At 37.2% G+C, this 19,048-nt stretch overlaps 1 protein-coding gene across 1 annotated transcript in view; it reads left to right on the forward strand.

The window, feature by feature from the left end:
• LOC122063414 overlaps positions 1 to 18,632 on the forward strand; it is a 24,288-nt gene extending 5,656 nt beyond the window's left edge. The window contains exons 5-13 of the mRNA XM_042627125.1: positions 4,186 to 4,634; positions 4,813 to 5,920; positions 6,384 to 6,668; positions 6,764 to 7,538; positions 13,761 to 14,304; positions 14,511 to 15,540; positions 15,734 to 16,018; positions 16,116 to 16,835; positions 16,916 to 18,632. Coding sequence (XP_042483059.1) covers positions 4,186 to 4,634; positions 4,813 to 5,920; positions 6,384 to 6,668; positions 6,764 to 7,538; positions 13,761 to 14,304; positions 14,511 to 15,540; positions 15,734 to 16,018; positions 16,116 to 16,658 — 5,019 coding nt within the window. The 3' untranslated portion in view covers positions 16,659 to 16,835; positions 16,916 to 18,632. The remainder of the gene's footprint in view (positions 1 to 4,185; positions 4,635 to 4,812; positions 5,921 to 6,383; positions 6,669 to 6,763; positions 7,539 to 13,760; positions 14,305 to 14,510; positions 15,541 to 15,733; positions 16,019 to 16,115; positions 16,836 to 16,915) is intronic.
• The last annotated feature ends 416 nt before the right edge of the window (positions 18,633 to 19,048 follow it).

The raw sequence follows: 19,048 nt of genomic DNA on the forward strand, positions 1-19,048 counted from the left end.
TTTTTTTTTTAATTAAAAAAAAAAAAAAGATAAGGAGAGAGCCATAGTACATTAGTGGGTTCCAAATCCTCTCCAATGCCTTCATCATCCAATGAGGTGTAGTGCTATCTCCAGCACTGGACACCTGTCCCAAGCCATGTGGACAGTGAGGATGAGGAGAGAAGGATGGAGCTTCACAATGTCTTTCCGGATTGATTTTTCTTACCTAGATCCGATTAGATGAAACACCTCCTCCCTACTCTTCTCCCTTTCCATTTGAAATCGAAAGGAAAAAGAGACCTAGGTTAGAAAGACAATACTCAGGGGTTCATCTCTCCACTACGGATCTCGATCGTGAGTCGTGACTAAAAAGGGGCAATAACTACCACCGGCATTAGAGCTTCTTCTCTAGTGGAACTTGCTCATTGAGATTTGCAAGTTCAACTCCCAACCTGAAGCTCGCAGACAGAAATCGTGATGGAAGTAGATGAAGCCATGAAGGTGAGGAATTGCATAATATGCATACATGAAATGCATGAAAAAAATATTTGATTGAGTTACACTATTGAAATTGACACGTGATAAATTTAAGACCTTTGTCTTTCTATGTAGTGGTCAGAACTATTCTATCCACATGTTAGGCTGTGAGGTAAAAGTTTCTGAAAAATAGGAAAGAGGAAATTACACTCCCCTATCCTATATTATACCCTAATAGCACTTTTCCTCCATGTACTTTCATAAATCGATTTCCCCCTCTATTTTGAAATTTTTTTCAATCATCCCATTAGTGACTGACGTGTTAAAATGGCTTGTAAAAAGACCAATTTACCCTTGTATCATCTACATATATTTTCTCTCTTTTCCTCATCTTTGGACCTGCTCTCTGCTCTCAAGCTATCGTCACACTTAGAAGAAGAAGGACCAGCTCTCTGCTCTCAAGCTCTCAAACAAGGTCTTCTCCTCCTTTGCAACCTCGCTGGAGAAATCGCACCTGCACCTGCAACTTATGGTAACTCCTCCCTCTTCAATTCTCACCTCTCTAAAAGTAATTACTCGTTCCACGCATAAAAAAATATAATAATTACCTTTAGCTGCTGGATATTGGTGTTGAAAACCAGTGGTCTTCTTTGGCGTTTGCTGCACTGATACGCATTGGCCAGGTTGAGCAATATACCCCATTCATTTCGATCATTGCGCAGTTTCTTTTTGTCTCGTCAGAAAACTAAACAAATCCATAGCCCTTTGAGCGGCCAGTATTCCGATCAGTAACAACCTTGGCACTCCAAACTAGGGGTGTCAATCGGTCGGGCCTAACCGGGCTTGGCTGTGTGAAACCGTGAACACTCGTTTACTAAAACGGGCCTAGGTTTGGGGGTGCATGGTACGGTTTGTAATCGGGTCGATTGGTGTTGGGTTTTAATCGGGCTACGGACCTACTTAAATCTAAACGGGCTCCTTCTAAAATCTTTTTTAAAATGGATTAAATGTCTAAAAATCTTCCATTTGAATATAGTAAAGGTCACCGAAAAACTCTCCACAGTTAATCATATATGATCTTTTATTTTATTACAAAATTGGATGTAATACCGTGTTCAACATCATCTATCATAGATTTTTTATTACTAAGTCTTTACTATTATTTTGTATTAGTAGTAAAATAAGTATTTAGGCAGTTTAAAAGGAGTCTGATCGGTCGGGCTAAATGGCTCGATTCAAGCTGGCTTCTTAAAAGAGTTGAGTCGGTCGGGTGCTCGACGGGCTAGTAACCTGCACCGTAAACGCCAGTTTAATAAACGTGTTGAGCCTAAGCCAACACTTTTATTAAATAGGCCGGTTCAGATCGGACCTTAAACAAGTCGAGTTCGATTGGGTCTACCGACGCGAGCTCAGGATTGACACCCCTACCCCTAACTGATGGATATTGGGCTCGAAAGGTCTCCTGCAACGAATTATCGGTGACATCCGGCGATAAATCCCCCCCAAAGATGGAATGCTCAGGTCCAGCATCAGGCGCTTTTCTCCAATCCCAAAAGAAGCCCAATTCAACCTAAAATTTTGTTCTGTTCAAAGCATCTGTGTCCCCCATTGTATGTTTGTATGTTTGCAGAATCTGTTCAACTGCAGCATGGGAAACAAACTCTACAAATCCATAACCTTCAGGTTGACTGGTAATCTTGTTGCATATGATTTTTATCGAAAGGACCTAAAGAAAGAAGCAAATTTTTTCACTATTAAGAAAGTGTGAAATCCATTCATCAGCAATTTAAGAGCAAGTCATACCAACAATTGAAAAATTAGAATAGATTCATAATATAACACACGAGGAACAATATTTCAATGTCTGTTGCATTTAAATGTTCCTAATGCAATTAAATTGTTTTCACCTCCTTTATCTTTAAGCACAGAATCCTTTAAAATAGGGAAATTAAACATCGATGGCGGAGCACAACCAACGGCGATGCATAAAACCACAACGATGAAGAATAGGTGAGTTGAAGACCTTCATTCTCTCACGAAAGGGGTGAGTTTCAATCTTTTAGGGCTCTAAAGTTTATTTCGTGTAGGGGTGCACGTTTGGCCCTGACGGCCCAGAACCCTCCCTTGGCCCGCCTTGATCCCGAACAAGTACTGACCCAAAAAATTTGGCCTTAAGGGCCGCCCCAACCCTAAAATTTTTGACCCTAAGTCAAGGTTAGGGTGGGTAAGGTTTGATGTCTTTGGCCCACCCAACCCTCCATGAACCCGGCCCTGATTTTTTTACCTTGACTTTTGGCCCTGATTTTGGCCTGGTCCTGCCCTGATTTTTGCCCCTGATGTTGACCCTAGTTGTGACCTTGATGTTAACCATGAATTTAACCTAATTTTATATATTGTTTGACTATGAGTCATTGATATCTCAAAACTCTTAATATATCTTCTCACCGATCCTCGCTTTTATTACCAAAAAAAAAAAAGATCTCTCTTGCTTTTTTTACCAAGAAATTTGTAATTTTATATTTTTTTTATCTACTCTTTATTATGAATATTTTTTATTTTTAAGTTATTTCTTATTTTGCAAGGTCAATCAAGGTCAGGGTCATCCCGGCTAGGCCCTGAAAAATCAGAGCCAATCAGGGCAGGTAAAGATTGGGCTGAACCTTGAAGGGTAGGGCCAGTGTTGAAGTTTTGCGGCCCTGAATTAGGGTTAGTGCTAGTTTGGGCCCAATTAAGGGGACTCAAGGTTGGGCTAGGGTTTTCAGAAACTCAGTACAACTCGGCCTTGTTGCATCCCTAATTTCGTGTGGGAAGGGTAATTTCTATATGCAATGTAATGTTTTTAGGATGAGATCATCACTTAATTGGGCTATCTAACGGAAGGTGTACAATTGAAAGTACATGGAGAGAATCCTATTATGGTATAGCATAAGGGAGGGAATTAGTATTTATGAAAGTACATAGAAAAAAGTGCTATTAAGACATAATATAGGGGAGGGGAGTGTAATTTCCTCAAAAGAAAAAATATCACTAGTCTTTATTTTGGAGTAGTTGAAAAATATCACAAGTCTCATAAATGCTTGCAAGGATTGAGACGCCTTTGAAATTGTAATGGCGTCAACCACACATTTATTGAAACTACCTCGTCTTGTGGTAATTGTGCATGCGTCCCATCCAATTGGATTCCATACACAGATACACATTTGGCATACAATAAGAGGGGTAGAGACATATTTTCACAGATTGCAGTGTCTAGAAGTAGATGACACAACCGAGTAGATTTTTTGTTTGGCCAGGTAAGAGAGTAGTATTCTTTCACCTTTTATCTTTTGTTTTGATTTCTTTTGATAATATTTTTCGAGTTATGAATTATGTGGCGGATGCTCTGGCTGGGTAGACACTCTCTCTTGAGTGAGAGAGATTTATTTATTTATTTATTTATTTATTTATTTTACTTAACGTCTATCGTAAATACAAAGATAGAGAATTAAACTTGAGATCGTCCGTCTATCCACATGATTCTCAATTGATGGGTTACCAAAACTGCCCTTGTTCATACTTTTCTCGAAAAGTCCGTGTAGTCTATTGTGGTTTCTTCTTGCCAATTTCTCCAATAATCTTCTATTTTCTTCAATCAAGGCAAATCAATTTGCACAAGGATAGAGCTTTCCTTAACAATTTCACAATCTCATCTCTCTACCTGAATCTGCAATCTTTATGGAGCCACCACAGGTTGGATCTTCAAGTTATGACGTGTTTATCAACTTTAGAGGCGAAGATACCCGCAGTAACTTAGTTGGGCACCTTTACATGGCTTTAAAGGATCGTGGAATCCATGCTTTTATTGACAGCAAAGATCTGTGGAAAGGAGATGATATTGAGCCAGCACTACTCCGAGCAATAAAAGGCTCCAAGCTCTCTATTGCTATCTTCAGTGAAAGATACGCAGAAAGCCGTTGGTGCCTCAGGGAACTCGTTCAGATGCTGAAATGCCATAGAACCAATGGTCAAATCATTTTCCCCATTTTCTTCAAGGTTAAGACTTCCGACGTCAAGAATCAAACTGGATGTTTTCAGATTTCACCTCAGAAACATGGCAAGGAAGCGCCCCAAACTCTACAGAGATGGAAGGACACTCTGAGAGCTGTAGGAAATAAGAGTGGATGGGTTTTTGACAACGGGTAACTCTAGCTTACTAGATACGTTCCATATCAAATTTTATGGTCATTTTTATCATAAACTTTATGTAATTCATATTTTCATTTAGGATTTGAGTTCGGCATCCAATTGTGTTGTGAGTTGTGACTTCCCCTTTTTATGAACTAATTGGTTGGATCAATTTGTATGAACTAATTGCAGGGATAAATCAGAGTTGGTCAAGCTAGTTGTTCAAAGAGCTTGGATCCGATTGAATATGGTTCCCTTGATTGGTGTGAAACACCCTGTTGGATTAGAATCCCGTATTGATTATGTATTATCTCTACTGTCAAAAACAAGTTCTTCAGATGTTCAGTTTCTGGTGATAAGTGGTCTAGGTGGCATTGGGAAGACAACAATTGCGACAGCCATATACAACTGCATCTTTGAAAACTTTAGTAAGAGTTGTTTTCTTGAAGACATTAGAGAGCAAGCATCACAACCCAATGGGATAGTTTGCTTGCAAGAGAAACTTCTTTACAATATTTTTCGGGAACAAATAAAAATATGCAGTTCTAGAGAGGGATCAAGATTGATAAAAGAAAGGCTTGGAAAAATAGATATTCTTCTCATTCTTGATGATGTGGGAAATCGTAATCAATTAAATGCATTGGCTGGTGATCTCAATTGGTTTGGTTATGGAAGTAAGATAATCCTAACAACTAGAGATCAGAGCATTCTAGTTGGAGTTCCTGAAAACAATATATGCAAATATGAGCCTAGAGAATTGAATGAGGAAGAAAGTCTTCAACTCTTCAGTTCGTATGCTTTTTCAACGAATCAACCTCCTGATGATTATATGCAACTTTCGGTTGATATAGTACGCACAACAGGGGGGTTGCCCTTAGCCTTAGAGGTTTTGGGTTCTGATTTATCTTTTGCAGAAGATAAAGAAGTATGGAAAAGTATGCATCGGATATTAGAAAAAGTTCCTCATGATAATGTCTATGAAAAGTTGAAGACAAGCTATGATAATTTACATGATTTTGAGAAAGCAATGTTCCTTGATGCTACATGCTTTTTCATAGGATGGGAAGAAGAAACCATACTTTCCATATGGGAAGCTTGTGGCTTTGAACCAAAATACCGGATAGAAGTTCTCAAAAGAAAATCCCTCTTAAAGATTACAAAGTCAAAAGAGTTGTGGATGCACGATCAAATTCGCGACATGGGAAGGGGAATCATCTACAATCAAAATCCTATGGAACCTGATAAATGTAGCAGGTTATGGTCTTTTGACATAGTCATGAAGGTATTAAATGGTGGAAAGGTAAGAGCTAATTACATATCCTTTTTCCCTCTTCTCTTACTCTTGGAAAGCATGTGATCCTAATAAATAAATAGATAGTGAGAGAAAGTATTTTCTTATTCACATCCCCTTAAGGTATCAAATAATTAGTAACCTCACTTTTTTCCCTTAACACGTTTTTTTTTTTTTTCTTCATGTGGGTAAATCTTATCATAAAATGTGTATACTCGAAAAATATGTAAGACAGTGACAACTTTTGATAAAGATATATTGATAAATCACTTTCAACTATTTTGAAAATTCCGACTTAAAGAAATTTAAAAAATAAAACAATGGATAGTGAAAAAAATGTTACAAATTCTAAATACATCTATAGATGTGTCATTTAGACATATAAAATACAACAAGTATGGATTACATTTGCAAAGCCCATTCGTTTTTGTTTATCAATTTTTATTTTACTTGTATTATTTTTCTATTGTAGGGGAATGAAATAGTTGAAGGTCTCTTCCTTGGCTCTAATTCAAATGGAAACACTTATTTACATATCAAAAGCTTTGAGCAGATGCCCAGGCTAAGATTACTAGAAATTGATGGAGCAAGCTTGGAGGGTAGCTTTTCTTGTCTTCCTTATGGGTTAAGATGGCTTAGATGGAGGAAATGCCCACTGGAAAATCTATCTGCCAATTTTTATCATGAAGAATTAGTTATACTTGATTTAACTTATGGCTTGTTTAGACAAGCTTGGAATAACTGGCCTGAAAATAAGGTGAGTGGTATTTATCTTTTCTTCACTCTCATTTTACAACCAAGTGTGTTATTGGACATTAATATATTTTATATTTTTATATCTTTGTTTGACAGGTGTTTCAACAATTGAAAACTCTTAAACTCAGTTGTTGTTTGTCTCTGACCGAGTCTCCCAACTTCTTAGGATTTCCTTGCCTGGAGAGGTTGTATCTTGATAATTGTGCATATTTGGCTTATGTACATGAATCCATTGGGCAGCTCCAACAACTCGTTTACTTGAACTTAAGATGTTGCTATTCTCTTAAGAAACTCCCAAACAGTATATGTAAGTTGAGTTCTCTTCAAAGGCTTATTCTTACTCTTTGTATCTCACTCACAGAGCTGCCTGGATCCATTGGTGATCTAAAAGAATCTTTGATTGAGCTTTCCTTGGATAAAACAAATATTAAAGTATTGCCCGATGGTGTTGGATTGTTAAAGAAGATGAAGGTATTGGATCTTTCACTTTGTTATGGGCTTGTGGTTCTGCCAGAGTCATTGGAGGCTATGACGTCTTTGTGTTACATTGACCTTAGTGGACGTGACAAGCTTCGACGTGTACCAAAGCTGCCCTCTAATTTAGTGGAACTTCGTATTCTTTGCAAATCATTGGTAAATTTACCAGTCATGAAAAACATGAAAAAGTTGGAGTTATTGTGCCTCAAAGATTTTTCTGTGGAAGGGAAAGAGGCATGCATTGAAGAATTTTGGGTAGAAGCGAAGGAGGCATGGGTAAAAGCGAAGGAGGCACGCATTGAAGATTTATTGGTAAAAATGGCAGAGCTGGAAAGGCCCTACATGATTGAAAGAACTAAATACGAATTTGAAACCTGCCTTGTAGTAACAAATCGTTCGTGGCCACCGCATAGCGAGGTGCTTTATCTATCTACCTCTCTCTATCTTATTGGAACCCTAGTTAACAATGGATCATCAGGCTAGGCTCCTCTCCAATTAGTGGGCTGCCCAATTAGGGCTCAATTAGTCATCTCCCAATGGCTGAAAGGGCTCCAATACCCATCTCTAAACAAATGGAAAATCACTACTTATTTTCTGTTGTTTTGTTTTGGGTACATAAAAACCTGGAAAAAAATCAATTATATGATCTCAAATTGATTGATGATTGACAGGTCCTCTCCTATCTCCTCTTAATTCTTGCAGGAAACATTTCCTTTGGGTTCTAGGCAAACTTGGAGGAGCGTGGAAGTCGTTAGGCACCTGCCAGACAAAAGTACGGTTTGGCGCCTGCCATCAAACGAAAATGAATACCCCCACCGTTATCTGATCATGCATGTTTATTTGAATGTATCCATCCTGACAGGCATTCTATATCCGAGTGCACCAGTAAACCTCTCTATGCATTTTAAAGCTTGGATCCATAACAAAGACCAAAAAAAAACCTACTATGAAACTAGGCTGAGAATTGAGGGCATCAAATTGACACGCGAAGAAATAGTCTACATTCACAAATTTGAAGGATTTGATTGGTTTGGGTTTCAGCTGGAAGGTGGAGATGCTATTGAGATTTCAAAAGTATACCAAGATCCGGTTGAATGGTTCCAGTTTAGTGTGCAGGAACTGAAGTTGTTCCTAGTAAAATAGGAGCCTAACTTGGTGGTGGGGTGTTACAATCCATTCAGTACTGGTTTATGGTAAGAATTTGTTTTGTTTTGTTTTTATTTATTTATTTATTTATTATTATCATTCTTTTTTTTTTTTTTTGATGCACCATGGAAACTCAAATCTAAAGCCTACTTGTTTGAATCTACAAATATAAAAGAATTAAGGAGAATGCTGAACAGTGCGAGGACCAATGGAAGGATGCGTAGGGAACTAGGGACATTGTAAGGGTTAGTATTTTTCATTTTGTAAAGGGTTAGGGAGGTTATTTTAGGGGTGATGATTGTCTACCGCGGGTGTGGCGGTGCGGGGAGTATCGGATGGCCGAGACGACATTGGCATTTACCTCGATGTTATTCCAACCTTCGGATGCTCGCCGCACCGTTGCATCCGCGGCAGAGGATTAGTTTTGTTATTTTAGTGGCTTGGGTCTGGGATCAGACATTGTTCTTTTTCTCATAAATTGTTAACTAAATAAAGTGGCTGTTCTATGCCTGTAATTAATGCTGTTTTTAATTGGATTTCTACTTCAATATTTCACAAAGTTATTACGAATTGTCTAGCTGTTGTTTGTATGATTTCATTTAATTTCAGAAAAAAGAAATTAGATTATGTTAAATAGAAATTGTTGAAATAATGAACACTGCTCAACAAAAAGTGTTAATTTTGGTTAGGTGGATTTGGGAGAGTGAATGTCAAACTTTCGCATTCATTATAAGATCATTATTATATATGAAGATTTTTTTTTTTTTTGGACATATATATATATATATATATTAAGAATTTAATGAGATTAGATATCATAAACAGAGTGAGGGAGAGCTAACAGAAGCAGGTCAAATGTCTATGTAATTGGATGATCATGAAGGTTAATTAGTGTTAGCCATATTCAATTCTATTCCAAATCATTCCGAGTCAATCCGATCGATTCAGCTCTGACCAAACTGAACTGGTTTTTTAGCGGTTTGATTTCGAGTTGGGGTTGTATGGAATTGGCAAAACCGAGACTCAACTAGACCAACCAAATACTGAAATACACCCATTGAATCCGAAAAATAGATTGGAACAAAAAAAACATGACCGGAATGATAGTAACCCAATAAGAAACCCAAAAACCAGGATTTTCTCATTAATTTCCTAATGTATGTATGTAAACCGAAACAAGACTGGACCAAACCCAATATTAACCTGATTACAAAATAAAAAATAAAATAAAATAAAACTTTGATTAAATTGGGCTAAATCAAAAATTTCCTAAATGGTTCAGTTCCAAATTGGCCCAATAACAGACCAAAACTGATGCAACTTAACTGATAAAAGAGGACAATCTTGCCTAATTCTTCTAGTAGTCTCAATGTACTCAAAAGAAAATTCTCTCAAACTTAATAGAGCATATACATGAGATTACAAAGGTAGCCTATCAAATCATAGAAACTCAAAAGTAGCCTGAAGATATAAAACCACATTTTCAGGTGGATCATATGCTTTACTCAATTTAATTCAAATTTGCCGTTACACCTTCATCGATATTGAAGATTTTCATAGGTAATGATGATCGTATTGTCAAAAATTTACTTACCTTAAACAAAGCAGTTTGGTGAAAAGAGAAAAGCACAGTATAATGAATTCAACTTTGAAGTCAAAAAAGTAAAGAGAATGAAACTTCCAACTATCCTTCCAAAATTTAAATGCCTACATCTCAACCTGTGTTTGGTCTTGTGGGCTTTTGGCGGCTGAGTCTTATGGGTCTCACAACCCTGCCGCTCGTGGTTGCTCAGCTTGGGGTAAGAGAGGTGAACTCGGTACAGTCCACTGCCTTATTTTTTCGGATGAATCATAAACACCCACCCTTATTTTATTTAGTATTCCATTCAATCATGTTTGATTCCTTGCTTAATCTTGCCAGATTTGCTTATGGCTTAATGTACGTATTCCATTTTCCATTTTCTGAAATTAGATATTGAATGAATTGATCCCTAAAGACACCTTTATTTGCAGAGCAAGTCATGCACCACTCTATGGGAATATACTCTTTTTAATTTTCCTAATATAGTCTATGTTTTTGAAATTTATTCTTTCAATGAACTAAAATTTACTCATTTTAAGTAATTACAGAGTGGCCCGAGGCCTTTGACTGAATTATAATTTGATTTTCTTTCACATCTGAGATGATTTTATGGCCACGTAGTCCTTGTTGGATTCCCACATAGCCCAAAACTTTTGGTTGACTGTCCATGCTGTGATCAATGATTTCCTTCTTTTAGAGATTCTAAATTTTATGTTTGATGATAGCTCCTGCTGTTGGGAGAGCCAAAAAGAGAGGCAGCTTTGCTAAAAGGGATTCAGATTGCAAGGTGAATTTCAGAGAAGCTGTAGGGATAAGGATAAATTTTGAAGCCGAATTTAGTGCGGTTATATCCGGTTTTGAGCATGCTCAATCATATAATGTTTAGAAGCTGTGGATTGAATGTGACTCGGTGGTTGTTGTTATCCTCCTTTGCAAGGTTTAGTCCTCTGGTTTCTTCTTCAAAGATGGACAAATCTCGGTTCTTATCTTCTCAGCATCCAATGGAAGATTATCCATTGCCACCTTGAAGTCAACACTATTGTAGATTACCTGTGGAAGTCTGTTGCGAAGTATGATGAATCTAAGTCTGTATTCACTTTCTCCTTTGCTTAGTGTGGAGCTGGAAAAGGATGCATCTTTGCATCCTCGGTACAGATTTTTGTAATTTTCTTTCTTCTCTGTGATGGTCAATCTCTTGCTTCTAGCCTTTTAAGGGGTTGCTGTTATTAGTTTGTACAAAGAAGTGCTGTGAGACCTTTGATTGAGATGCTTGAGTCTCCAGATGTACAACTTAGGGAAATATCAACCTTTGCGATGGGGAGATTGGCCCAGATAAATATTTTTTTCCTTTTCTTGGTTTGGTGTTGTTCAAATCAGATTGATAAAATTGGTGTTGGAAGGCATTCTTTTGGCAATCATTTTAGTGAATAATCTTTCTTTTCTTTGTTTTTGGAATTTGATTGGCGCACTTTAATACTTGGATTACATAATTATTAAGTTTTGGAACTTGCAGCAGATTAAATATGCAGCATTTTTCTAATTATTTAACTTGACAAAAGAAATTTAATTACAAGAGCAGAAGGTGGGGATGGCAAGGATGCTGCTTGCAATTCTAGCTTGTTTGATTGAAGTCTAATAAGCTTTCCTTGAAAATATTATTGGGCCAACTAGTGTGTAATCTTGTCCTCTTTGGCAAGAGATAGTTAAGAGTCATTACTATATATTAAGAATGTAATGAGATTATATATAAAAAACAAAGTGAAGGAGAGCCAACAGAATCAGCTCAAATATCAATTTAATAGGATGATCATGAAGTTTAGTGTTACCAAATATTCAATTCATACTTCTTTGTCCAAACCCAAGCCTCAACTAAGGCAGAGAGCAAAGTTGAATCTCCATTTTTTATTAATAAATAAAATATAGAGATCTTTTTCAGGAAACCAGAAATTCCCTTTTTCATTGTACTATGTAGTGTGATTATTCACATGGATAATCAAACATTGTGAAGCAAGTTTTAAAGATTCAGAATCAGAAAAGGGATCAGTCTCCATCAAATACATCGATTGAAACCGAAAATCAAACTGAAACTGACAAAAAAACATGATCGGAACGATAGTAACCCAATAAGAAACCGAAAGCCCAAAAAACCAGGATTTTCTCACTAATTACAACTCCTAGCCCTTCTTCATCAAGTAACTAGTAAGCTAAATCTAGCATTTATAGAGTCTAGTTTATGGCAAACTTTCAAAGGAAACATGAAGCACGACATCATGTATTTTTTTTTTTTATGGGTTAAAGTGACATCATGTAAATTGGTATAGAACTAAAAATAGATTTAATCAGAATATATCTACCGGCTATCGGCCTAAGATAAAAGAGGAAACTTCCAATAAACAACTTAGCACTGACCCCTATGGATAATATGGTGCATGGCTAAGTTCTTTGACCAAGGAGTAGACAATGGTGTCCCCAAATACAAAGACTCACTATAGATTTCCGATATATTACTCAAAAAAAAAAAAAAAAAAAATTGAATGTTGCAAAATCGCAAGTATGGTGAAAATATCTTTTAGAGTTAGCTCTGCAAAAGATGAATGCATCATTTGCAAAGAACAAATGTGAAATCTCTGAGACAATTCTCGCCATCATAATTTCTATAGAAAAATTACGATCTCAGTAGACCAACAATAGCCGAAAAAGCACTTCCATGGCAATTTTTTTTTTGGTGGGGGTGGGGGGGGGTTTGGGGGAGTGGTGGTGGGCTGGGTGGGGTGGAGTGGGAGAATAAAGAGGACAGTCTTGCCTAATTCTTCTAGTAGTCTCAATAAACTCAAAAGAACTTCCCTCAAACTTAATATGGTAGATACATGAGAATACAAGTAAGCCTATCAAATTACAACACTGATCATTAAATCCCAAAAAATCATAAAATAGCCCGAAGATAACCATATTTTTAGGTGATCATATGCTTTAGTCATATCTAATTCAAGGCTAACCAATCCCATCTCTGGTTACACTTTCTACAATATTGAAAATTTTCATGGGTAATGTTGATATTGTTAGATATTTACTTTATCTTTAACAAAAGGAGATAAACACAATATGCGAATTCAACTTTAAGTAAAAAAGTATAGAGAATGAAACTTTCTTCTATCCCTCCAAAGCTAAAGTGCCAATATCTCACACCGTGAAAGGCGGCCGATAACCTTTACCTACCAAATGGGTGATTTGGGGGATGGGCCACATAAATAGAAAATTAAAAAAATAAATAAATAAAGAAAAACAAAATAAGTCGAAGCATCGAGATTCCCTAAAGCCACATTGAACTGACAATAAGGCCACTTGAGGGGGGATAGGGGATCTTTGACCCTAGAAACCACGTGGTGAGGTGGGAAAACTTTATCCGGTGATGGTTGTGGTCGGATAATCGTTCACATTATTATTGTTATTATTTCACATTATCATTTGAAGAAGTATGAGTTGAAAGGTAAAATTTCGAGCATAAGCCACCTTCGCTCATTGTTGGTTACAGCTTAAAGCCATATTTTCTTTATATAATTAGGTAGTTTTTCTTTAAAGAAAAAAAAAAAAAAAGACGACGTAGAAAAGAGCCGCAGCACGAAATATGGTAGGGAAAAGCCATAGCACATAGAGTGGGATGTGGGAACCACTTGAAAGTGGTGGGTCCTTCCTTCCTTGTACCTTACTTTTGAATTGTTTGCATTTTGAAAGTGAAAGATTCTTTTTTTCTTTCACTTTCTTTTACTTTATTTCTCTCCTTCGCGAGAGAAGCAAGAAAGCAGAAAAGCAAAAGAGCAGGAAGGAGAAGAGGCATTTTAACAATAATCAATCATTTATCCTCTTCACCGAATGCCAATCAATTCGCAGTTCGCACACGATTAGAGCTCCTTAACAAATCCATAATATCAGCATCTCTCTATCTATCTGCAACTGTAATCTTCATGGCGTCATCGTCACGGGAAGGATCTACAAGCTATGATTTGTTTATCAACTTCAGAGGTGAAGACACCCGCAATACCTTCGTTGGCCACCTTTACAGTGCTCTCAAGGATCGTGGAATTCATTCTTTCATGGACAGCAAATATCTGTGGAAAGGAGAAGATATTGGGCCAGAGCTTCTAAGAGTAATAAAAGTCTCCGATCTCTCGATTGCTGTCTTCTCTGAAAGATATACAGAAAGCAAATGGTGCCTCGAGGAGCTCTCTCAGATGCTAGAATGTCATAGAACCAACCATCAATTCATTTTCCCCATCTTCTTCAATGTTAAGACTTCGGACGTTAAGAATCAGACTGGATGTTTCGAGATTTCGCCTCAGAGACATGGCAAGGAGGCCCCCGACACTCTGCTAAGATGGAAGGATGCTTTGCGAGAGGTGGGAGACAAGAGTGGATGGGTTTTCGAGTCTCCTCGGCAAGTCTACTAGCCCCTCAAAAGTAGTTCTTTGTATCTGCTCTCAGGATTTGACTTTCATTTCCGATTGCGTTGTGAGTTGTGACTTCCTTTCCTCTATGAACTAACTAATTGCAGGGATGATCAATCAGAGTTAGTCAAGGAAGTTGTTCAAAATATTTGGAGCCGATTGACTACGGTCCCCTTGGATGAAGTTAAACTCTCTGTTGGATTGGAATCCCGTGTAGAATCTGTGTTATCTCTACTATCAAATACCAATTCTACTGCTGTTCAATTTATAGGGATATGTGGTCCAGGTGGCATTGGGAAGACGACCATTGCATAGCCGTGTACAATCGGATGTTTAGAAAATTTAGTAAGAGTTGTTTCCTTGAAAATGTTGGAGAGAGTGCATCACAAATCAATGGTATGATTTCTTTACAAAAACTACTTCTCGAAAAGGTCGTCTTTCGAGAGGAAATAAAAATATCCAGCTCTAGAGAAGGATCAAGTTTGATAAAGAGAAGTCTTGGAAAGACGGATACTCTTCTCATTCTTGATGATGTGAGCAATCATACCCAGTTAAAAGCATTGGCTGGTGATCTCAATTGGTTTGGTCCTAAAAGTAAAATAATCATAACAACTAGAGATCATAGTCTTCTAATGGGAGTTCCTAGAGATAATAGAAATATATACGAGCCTCAAGAATTGAATGAGGAAGAAAGTCTTCGGCTCTTCAGTAAATATGCTTTTTCAGCTGAACAACCTCCTAATGATTATATGCAGCTCTCAATTGATATAGTAAGCACTACAGGAGGGTTGCCCTTAGCCTTGGAGGTTTTGGGTTCTGATTTATCTATCAAGAAAGACAAAGGAGTATGGAAAAGCATGCATTGGTTGCTGGAACAAATTCCTCATGATAATGTTTATGGAAAGTTAAAGATAAGTTATGATAATCTGCAAAATGATATTGAGAAAGCCATGTTTCTCGATGTTGCATGCTTTTTTGGAGGACGCGAGGTAGAAAACGTAATTTACATGTGGGAAGCTTGTGGCATTGAAGAACCAAGATGCCGTATAGAAGTTCTTGAGAGAAGATCCCTCCTAAAAATTAATGAGTCGAAAGAATTATGGATGCACGATCAGATTCGAGGCATGGGAAGGGCAATTGTCAACAACCAAAGTCCTATGGAACCTGGTAAGAGAAGCAGGTTATGGTCCCGTGACATAATTATGAAGGTATTAAAAGGTCATAAGGTGAGATGTAAATATATGATTCTTTTCTTTTTATTTTTCTTGTGATCTTATTTTTGGTAAGCATGTGATCCCAATATATAAATAGATATTGAAAAAAAGTGCATTAGGATCAAATCAATATAGAGTACATTGACAAAAACTCTACATTTGTATCTATCAATTTTTATTTATTCAGACTAATTTTCTACTATAGGAGAACGAAATGGTTGAAGGTATCATGCTTAGCTTCAATTCAGAAGAAAACACTTGTTTACATACTAATAGCTTTGAGAAGATGACCAAACTAAGATTACTACAAGTTGATGGAGCAACCTTGAAGGGGAGCTTTCAGTGTCTTCCTTCTGGGTTGAGTTGGCTTGGATGGCAAAGATGTTCTTTGGATGAAATACCTACTGAATTTTATCATGAAGCATTAGGTATACTCGACTTAAGTCATGGCCAATTTAAACTAGCTTGGAATAGCTGGCCAGAAAATCAGGTGTGTCACATTTTGTCACTTCTTATCTCTCAAATATTTTGTAATCGAGTATTAATATTGGACATCAATTTTTTATATTCATATATTTGTTTGACAGTTGTTTCAACAATTGAAGGTTCTTAAACTCAGTTGGTGTTCATCTCTGTCTAAGTCTCCTGACTTCTCAGGATTCCCTCGCTTAGAGAAGTTGTATCTTGATAACTGCAATTCTTTGATTAATTTACATGAATCCATTGGGCAGCTCCAGGAACTCGTTTACTTGAATTTGGAAAGATGCTCTTCTATTAAAAAACTCCCAAATAGTATATGCAGATTGAGATCTCTCCAAAAGTTAATTCTCAGCCATTGCATGTCACTCAACAAGTTTCCTGAATCTATTGGTGACTTAAAAGAATCTTTGATTGAGCTTTCCATGAAAAACACAAATATTGAAGCATTGCGTCATGGCATTGCACTATTAAAGAAGTTAAAGGTATTGGACATTTCATGTTGCTGCAAAGCTTGTGAATCTTGCCAAGGTCGACGGCGAATATACGAACAAGTGACGCTTTACGGGCCGCCTGTCCTAACGGATGAGGGCGATTCGATGATCTTATCGACAGCGGGTTCATACATTGTACATGGTAAGAACACTACCTAGCCGATGTGGGACATAAAACTCCTAACCTCTCAACAAATAAAGCCGCAACACCGCCACACTAGCGAGCAGAATCAACACCACCAAGGCCACTGTGTCAATACTTCAATGGTGGGGTGGTACCAGGGTTAACTCCTCCGCCACCTCTCGACCCATTCTTGGACAAACGGCTTGAATCCGGTAAGATTTCATGCCATTAACCTAAACTTTAATATCTCCGTTTGGAAAATTCTTGAATCTTGCCTTGTGTTGTCGGGTAGTTACTGCTCGCGTGGTGCTCGTTCAAATGCTCAAATGGTCAAATGGTCAAATGGTCAAATGGGTTCCTCCTCGTTGAAGGTGAATGTGTGTGTGGAGCTCATTTGAGTTTCGAGAAGGGGCATGTAATACCTTGTTTCAGCTCTCGGTGCTGGGGGCAAAGCACAGGCAGAGGCTTGGTGGGGATTTTAGTTTTGGTGGCAGCCCTTGTAGAGCTTCTGGTGGCTGTGAGTCCTATGAGTCTCACGACCCCACCACTCGTGGTTACTCAGCTGGGGTTTAGAGTGAGTTGAACTCTATATCAGTGAGATCCTTAGTCCCCCTGCCTTTTCTTTTTGGATGAATTAGAAATAGCCTACCCCTATTTATTTGGTATTTTAGTCAATCATTTTTTATTCATTACTTGATCTTGTTGGATTTGCTTGCTAAATGTATATATTCCATTTGCCAATTTTTTTGAGAATTGATTTTAGAGTGAATTGATCCCAAAAAGATCCCCATATTTGCAAAGCAAATTCCTGCGCCACTTTGAGTTTGTATTTGACTTCTTGTGAATTTTCCGAAGTTTTTTTTGTTATCAGAATTTGTTCATTGATTGGACTAAGATTTACTCATTTTGGGTGATTCCTGTTGGCTTGAGACCCTTGACTGAATTGTGGTTTGATTTTCTTGGCCAGGTAATCCTTGTTGTGTGATTCTGAGATAACCCACAACTCATGGTTGACTGCTCATGTTTGAAATGACTGAAATTATGTTATTTTCTTTACATGGTCCATTTGTAGAACTTCTAAAAGGTTTAGTAAAGAGATTTTTATTTCTGTTTAAGATCCAAGGAAGTCCAAGACAGAGTTTACCAAACTCGCCATGCTTTAGTTAGGAATAGATTGGAGTTTGGAGTACATGGACTGCATTGCAATTTATTATTTTTCTTTCCATGAATTGAAGTCTTTGGCATTAGTTTATTATCAGATTTTCCATTAAATAAAATGAATTGGAAATCTTATTTTAGAAAATTTTAGTCTTGATGATTCTACATCTTGGGAGTACTATTCAATTTTTGTTTGATATAGATTTCAATGGGTTGGCACAATTAGAAAATTTTCCATTCTCCTATTATGGCTGGAATTTTATTTTTGTGGGATTTTTTTAGTGCAAAGAGGGAACAGTTCTTATCCATGAATTGTGTGAGATTACATTATCATGTATACTATTCATTTTTCTTGAATGACTCTGGCTGGATGTGAAAATGTATTTTGTACATTTTCCTAGAGTTGAATTCTTGCTTACGTCTCTTTCTTTTTTCCTTGACCCTTACTAAATTTGAAGGGTGGCTTCTGCTTTTATATTTTAAATTTTCATTGCTAACTGGTGATTTTATTTCTGGCCAATTTCTTGCTTCTAGCCTTGTAAGGATTGATGTTAAAAGTTTGAATTATCCCAGTCTCCAAAAATTAAAAAAATGTAGTCTCTTAATAATCAGCTTCTTGCAGGTGCACATTGTACAGAGAGGTGCTGTCCGACCTTTGATTGAGATGCTCCAGTCTCCAGATGTACAACGTAGGGAAATGTAGACCTTAATTTGCAATGGGGAGATTGGCCCTAATTAATGTTTTTTTCATTTCTTGGTTTGGTCTTGTTCAAACCCCTTTACATCAAATAATTAGTCATGTGTGTTAAAAATATTGTTAATAAGGCAGGTCCTCACTTAGTTCATGGTAAGTGTGATTGCTGGTTGTGTACCTTCTTTTCATGGTAACCTGTTCAAGAGTAGATTTTTTTTTCCCAGTTGTCTTTAATTCCTAACTGTTTTCTTCTTTTTATAACTTCCCATGGATTCATGGTTCTACCCTTTAGAACTTCGAAGTTGTTTTAATTTTAGATTTTTCAGTGTGATTATCTTATCTCCTCTTCATTAGTTCTGTTACGTGCTTATTCTGAAGGTCAGTTTCTTCTATTGATGGATGCTGGCTTCACCTTTTGTAGACCTTACATATTTGATGCATCAACTGGTACCAATGGTACTTGTTAGTGTTAATCAAATTGGGTCGAATTAAGACTTGACCCGGTTTGTTTGTTGGTCATTCACGTGAGGCAAGTATAAACCCGCTAGAATTAGGATCCATGGCTGACCAAAT

This window comes from Macadamia integrifolia, chromosome 2 (genome assembly GCF_013358625.1).
Source record: "Macadamia integrifolia cultivar HAES 741 chromosome 2, SCU_Mint_v3, whole genome shotgun sequence".
Taxonomy (NCBI): domain Eukaryota; kingdom Viridiplantae; phylum Streptophyta; class Magnoliopsida; order Proteales; family Proteaceae; genus Macadamia; species Macadamia integrifolia.